General features: G+C 56.0%; 1 protein-coding gene across 1 annotated transcript; it reads right to left on the reverse strand.

The window, feature by feature from the left end:
- Nucleotides 1-281: 281 nt before the first annotated feature.
- WARS2 (tryptophanyl tRNA synthetase 2, mitochondrial) lies at nucleotides 282-5,894 on the reverse strand. Its single transcript, XM_053456836.1, has 6 exons — nucleotides 5,794-5,894; nucleotides 2,143-2,397; nucleotides 1,944-2,024; nucleotides 1,629-1,714; nucleotides 1,420-1,538; nucleotides 282-802 (listed from the first exon to the last, which is right to left on the reverse strand). Exons 1-6 carry the CDS (start codon nucleotides 5,872-5,874, stop codon nucleotides 354-356), a joined length of 1,071 nt encoding a protein of 356 aa, XP_053312811.1. The 5' UTR covers nucleotides 5,875-5,894; the 3' UTR covers nucleotides 282-353.
- Nucleotides 5,895-6,016: the final 122 nt, after the last annotated feature.

Below are 6,016 nucleotides of genomic sequence, written 5' to 3' on the forward strand. Positions count from 1 at the left end.
CCTGGTTTTATGTCATTTTGTCCCAATAATCTCCTGTTATCTGCAGATCTGGAGCCGCCGTTGCTGTCAGTCATGTGATATTTTGGGTGACTGAGCTGATGCTTTATGGCGATGCTAATGAAGTCCGTTCCTCCATAGACTTTCATTAGTCCGAGTGTCTGGCTAGGAGATTAAGACTGAGACATTCTATTGCTTCCCACATGCAGTATGATAAGGATAAACATATTATGGGTCAAAAACTACAACTGTGGTAAAAAATAAATAAATAAAATGGCGGTATATTTATGAAAACGGATTTTTAATCTGATATGAGGAGTAAAAAGAAGAGAAGTCATTTGTGGCCCCCGGAAGCCTCACCTTAACCCCACCAGTTTACAGACTGAATCGTATACAGGGGCAGCCAGCTCCCGCGCTCTCCGCGTCCCACCGTCCAGCACCTGCCCCAGGAACCCCGCGTCCCCCTGGAGGCGTTTTATTTCTCCCCGGATCGGGGCGAGTTTCTCTATAACGGCGTCCGCCACCAAGCGCTTGTACTGAGCCGTCTCCAGCCCTCGGCTTTGCCTCACGACGTCCTCGATTCCGAGACCCGTGACCGCCGAATGTATGTCCACCAAATTGGAGACCCCTGGGCGATGCTCCGGGTCATAGGTCACCTCCGACGTGAAGTCCGTGACGGCCTTCCGGAATTTCAGCGCGATTTCCTCCGGGCTGTCGGTCAGGCGGACCGTGGCCAGTCTTTGAGGGTCCGACTTGGACATCTTGGCTGACGGGTCCCGAAGAGACCGTATCTTCCTGGAGGTGCCTGCAAGGGTTAAACGTAAATCAAGGAGGGGGTTAAAGTAACTCATTAGAGGCCATAGGATGAAAGAAGAGTTAACCCATTCACGCCCTTCACCTAAAGCCAAACAAAACCATTTGCGATTGTGGAGGAACCAGAGGCCAGATGGAAGAGCGCCTCGGACAAATAACCGGCAAAGAGCGCCTCGGACAAATAACCGGCAATGTAATATCTGGCTATTCCCGCGGCAAACGTGATACAAAGTAACTCATTCCTCTCCAGAAGCTTCCGCTGCGGGTTTCAGAGACAGCATCCAGTAATAATACAGTAACAGAGCCGAGGACTCGGGAAGCCCCTGGTTACATGGTTTCCCGTCGGCGACCGTTCCTGCTGCTCGCTGGCGGCGGGTGTTACCGGCTCCTTCTCCTGCCCGTGGCCCCCGATAAGGGATATTCCGGCGGATCCGGCTTGCGGCATCTTAATAATAAACGACCGAGCTAAAGGAGTATTGGAATAATGATTTTGTGGTAAGAGCTCCGCAGCGCCCCCCGCAGGACCCCGCGGGAAATGCACCGTCATCCTGCGCGAAGCTAATCCTGTCTCCGAAATCTCACAGAGACGCCGTCGGACTCCATACTCACTCATGAGGGCCTTCGGGACAGGAAAAAAATCCCCAAACTTGCTATTGAACTTGCGCGCCGTGTCCTGCGTGAGCTCCAAGTGCTGCGCCTGGTCATCCCCCACGGGGACGTGCGTGGACCTGGAACCGAGAGACGGGGTTACAGGGCACGAAACGCGGCCCGGAAGCCATTATCCACTAAACGGGGAGAGCGGCTCGGGGGGTGCTTACCTGTACAGAAGGATGTCGGCCGTCTGGAGCACCGGGTAGGTGAATAACCCAACGCTGCCTTCGTTCTTCTGGTTTTGGCTCTTAATCTAAGAAACGGTTAAATGGTCAACAATCACCAGCGGAAGAAAAGGGACGGAAACGCCGACACACTCAGAGGCATCCAACCCGCAAGGGGTTAATCCGACGGTAAATGAAGGGAGAAGCACGGGGTTCGGAATATACCTCAGGATCCGTCATAAAGTAACAGAAAGCGGATAAAAGTGAAAAGAAGCCGAGATCGGAGCGACAGAGCGGCCCCCGGGGGCCATCACTCACCTTCCACTGGGGCAGATGCTTGAGCCGGGGCATGGAGACGAGGCAGCTCAGGATCCAGCCAAGCTCGGCGTGCTCCGCCACCTACAGAAACGAGACAATAAATCACCTAAACAATCAAAAGATTTAATAAAGAGCGATCCGTAACGCCTGACCCGGGGAACGCTGGCGGCGTCGCACCGTTTAGATGACGGACACCCACCTGCGACTGCTGGAAGATGCAGCTCTTCTCGGGGCGGACGCCGCAGGCCAGCAGGCACGCCGTCATGTCCAGTATACTGCGCCGCAGCGCTGCGGGGTCCTGCGGCACGGTGATGGAGTGCAGGTCCACGACGCTGTACAGAACGCAGCTGAACTCATCCTGAAGCCGGGCCCAGCTCTGCAGGGCCCCTAGGTAGTTACCCAGGTGGGGGATCCCGGTGGGCTGGATTCCCGAGAACACACGCGGCTCCACACGCTATGAACACAGGACACGTGATCAGAAATCCGGGTAAACGCGGACCATTTACATTTACTAACGCGGATCATTCTACAGCCGCTGCTCTACGTCATACGTGATCGGGGCAAGAACCACTAAACGCAAGAGGGGGCAGGGAGACCCCCTATATAATGCTTTACTATGTACATAAACTTTATAGGGGGATTAACCCCTGCTCCCTCCCCACTACCGACAATGGATACAGAATTGGATCAGACGGCGTGTGTGTGGAGGGCACCCGGGGGCCACATACATGCATTTTCTTATAACCACCACAGACCCCTCCGACGGCTTAAACCTTTTACACAACGCTAACCGAGAAAAGTCCCGGCAGCCGCGGTGGTCTGTCGGCACGAGCCATCACCACACATGTGGGCGCTGCCCTCGGGGGAACCCCAAGCCTTACATGTGTAACATACATGAGAACCGTGAGCCAAGCGCGCCACAAACCTCCAGCCACGGGAAGCGGACGGCGCGGATCGCGGGGGTCAGAGGGAAGCGGACGGCGCGGATCGCGGGGGCCAGAGGGAAGCGGGCGGCGCGGATCACAGGGTCAGAGGGAAGCGGGTGGCGCGGATCGCGGGGTCAGAGGGAAGCGGGCGGCGCGGATCGCGGGGTCAGAGGGAAGCGGACGGCGCGGATCGCGGGGTCAGAGGGAAGCGGACGGCGCGGATCGCGGGGTCAGAGGGGCAGCAGAGCCCCCCCCGCAGGTCGCTGCCGAGTCCAGGAATCACATCTGAATAATCAGCTTTGGTGGCAAGGAGTGGAGAGGGGGGAGAGCAGCGTTTGGACAGCAGGCGGCACCCCGCTGCTCCATCTGACAGGGAAGATTGATGGGCTTCTCCCCTGAGCTGGGTGAGCGCCGAGGCGCAGACAGAGGAGCGGCTGTGCAAACTGCACCGGGCCGGGCACAAGTGGGGTGATTAATGAGGCTGCCATAAGAGGGGGGCAGACGTTCCTTGTGGGGTCCCCCCCGCCGCAAATAACTTCACACAAGTAACAGTTTTGGCAAACGCCGCGCTTCGGAAAGACTCGCGGGCTCCGGGTGCCGACGTCTCCTCGCAGAGCCAGCCATGCCACGGCCACAAACAGCAGTGCGCCTGGCCCTGAAAGCACTACTCCGGCACCCGGCTCCACGGGCCGCTCCTCAGCCGCAATACATCAAAAACACGACGTTCTGCCGTTACAGAGCCCGCGGCGGGACTCCCCCCCCCTTCCGTTTCTACGCCGGACAGAAACGCGCAAAACGGAATATTATTCCCCGAAAAACGATTCGAAACGCCGATAAAATTCACAGAAACAACATTTCTACAGATCGCGACAATTTGTGTTATTTTAACTGCAAAAAACACAGAGAAAAGTTTTGCCGGCAGATCGGCCCCATCCGGCCCCCGTCTAGTCGGCCGTCTCTCCTGCTGTAACGACTCAAACCTTAATCAGTCGTTGGTCTCGTCTTAGATTCAGGAGCCTTATGTCTATCCCATGCATGTTTAATCCCCTCGCTGTATTACCCTCTACCACCTCTGCTGGGAGGCTGTCCCACTTATCTACCTGTGATCCTTTAGCTTTACACTATGTCCTCTTAACATTCTCCTGTCAGGCACAACAACCAACAGTCCCAAGTATACATGAACAGTCCCCACATAACCCCGCATTGATTAAGAAGGGTTACTCTTAATCCGCTATTATAGGGGATTCTCTAAATCCATAAGCGATTCCCGCACAGAAAGCCGGGTATCATTTGCGTTATATATTTATTTAATTCACAGTTTCTTAAGTTATTTAGATTTATATTTTCTGGGTCCGGCATCCACCGAAATTACACATTCCCGTCTGTTTCCCATGATCCCTCGGTGCAGAGTGTATCGCATCCCCCTATCAGCCCGAGCAGGAAGTTGGAAGCCGCTTCCTGTTCTCTCCCTCTGTCAGCCCGAGCAGTAAGTTGGAAGCCACTTCCTGTTCTCTCCTTCCCGTCATCCCGAGCAGGAAGTTGGAAGCCGCTTCCTGTTCTCTCCCTCCATCAGCCCGAGCAGGAAGTTGGAAGCCGCTTCCTGTTCTCTCCTCCGTCAGCCCGAGCAGGAATTTGGAAGCCGCTTACTGTTCTCTACCTCTGTCAACCTGAGCAGGAAGTTGGAAGCCGCTTCCTGTTCTCTCCCTCCATCAGCCCGAGCAGGAAGTTGGAAGCTGCTTCCTGTTCTCTCCCTCCCGTCATCCCGAGCAGGAAGTTGGAAGCCGCTTCCTGTTCTCTCCCGTCACCCCGAGTAGGAAGTTGGAAGCTGCTTCCTGTTCTCTCCCTCCATCAGCCCGAGCAGGAAGTTGGAAGCCGCTTCCTGTTCTCTCCCTCCATCAGCCCGAGCAGGAAGTCCCTCCGTAACGCTATTATCACAGATATCTCAGGGCGACGGGCGATTTATACCCTGTGCCGGGGCAGCAAAATAGCGGCTCCCGCGTACGGCACAGCAGGGGGGGTAACAGGGTTTTTTCTTTTTCCATCAGATGGAGTCGAAAGTCTTCTGCAAACTGCACTTTTTGTTTTTTTTTCACACGAGCGACATCTTTCAGCCTGGAAATACCCCAGCCGAGTCCGAGGCTTGTTAGGGGAGGTGGGCTGTGCCTTTTGGCCACCGCGTTGAATAGCCCAGTGGTCCCTTTTTCAGAGGGGGCCAGGAAGGTTCAGCCTCCAAGTCGCTTTTGGGCCAAGTAGGGAAGGGAGAGGTCACATATCCCCATGCGGGTGGCGTGGCTCCAGAAGAAGACGACTGGGCGGCTGCTTTATGCTGCACGATGACCCCGCCTTCTTCACGGGTGACAATAAAGATTTGGGGACCCATCCCGTTCACACACATCCACAAAGATGGAGTCCGTGCAGACCACCGGTCCAGGGCCGAGCTCCAGGTGTCACTGAGGGGGAGAGCCGTCACCGGAGACACTCAGAGACCGGACAGGTCACGCACTCGCCCCACCGGCGCTCTCTCACTCATCCTACGGTCTCAGAGACACCTGATTTCAAGAACTCAACCAGATTCCTTAGCACCGAGATGGAAAAAGGAGGAGATAAATCGGCCGGGAGAGGCTGAACCGAGTCTCGCAGGAGGGGCAAATCTTCCTGAAATCCTGTTGCCCCCTTCCTGCCCGCTGGAGGCAGGTGGACGGTCGATAAAACACCACAGAGCGCAAAGCCTCAGATTTAACGTATAATTATGTAATTGTTATTAATATTAATTATTCAGCCCTCCTGCCCCTGAATATACACATTCTAGGCACCCTTTAACCCTCCAAGCGCCAGGCACGACATCCTTCTATCCATCCTGCGTGCCGGCATCCACTGGGTTAATGTGCCCCTCTCTCGCTGTTGCCCCCGAACTTGCCCTGTACCTTGGCGGCCGAGCTCCCCAGCCCCCGGTGTCCGCCCTTCACCCGGCACAGAACCGCACGCCTGGCCATGGGCAGCGCCATCTTGGTGACGTCGCTGAGCGTGCCCGGGTCGCTGTGTGACGTCAGCTGCCGCGCGACATCCGCCCGGTGCTCTGGCTGCCCGTGTGATCGTGTGATCGGGTGTCGGGCGGGCAGAGGCTGGGGTTATTTAATGACAAGAGAC

Source organism: Spea bombifrons, chromosome 2 (assembly GCF_027358695.1).
Source record: "Spea bombifrons isolate aSpeBom1 chromosome 2, aSpeBom1.2.pri, whole genome shotgun sequence".
NCBI classification, from domain to species: domain Eukaryota; kingdom Metazoa; phylum Chordata; class Amphibia; order Anura; family Pelobatidae; genus Spea; species Spea bombifrons.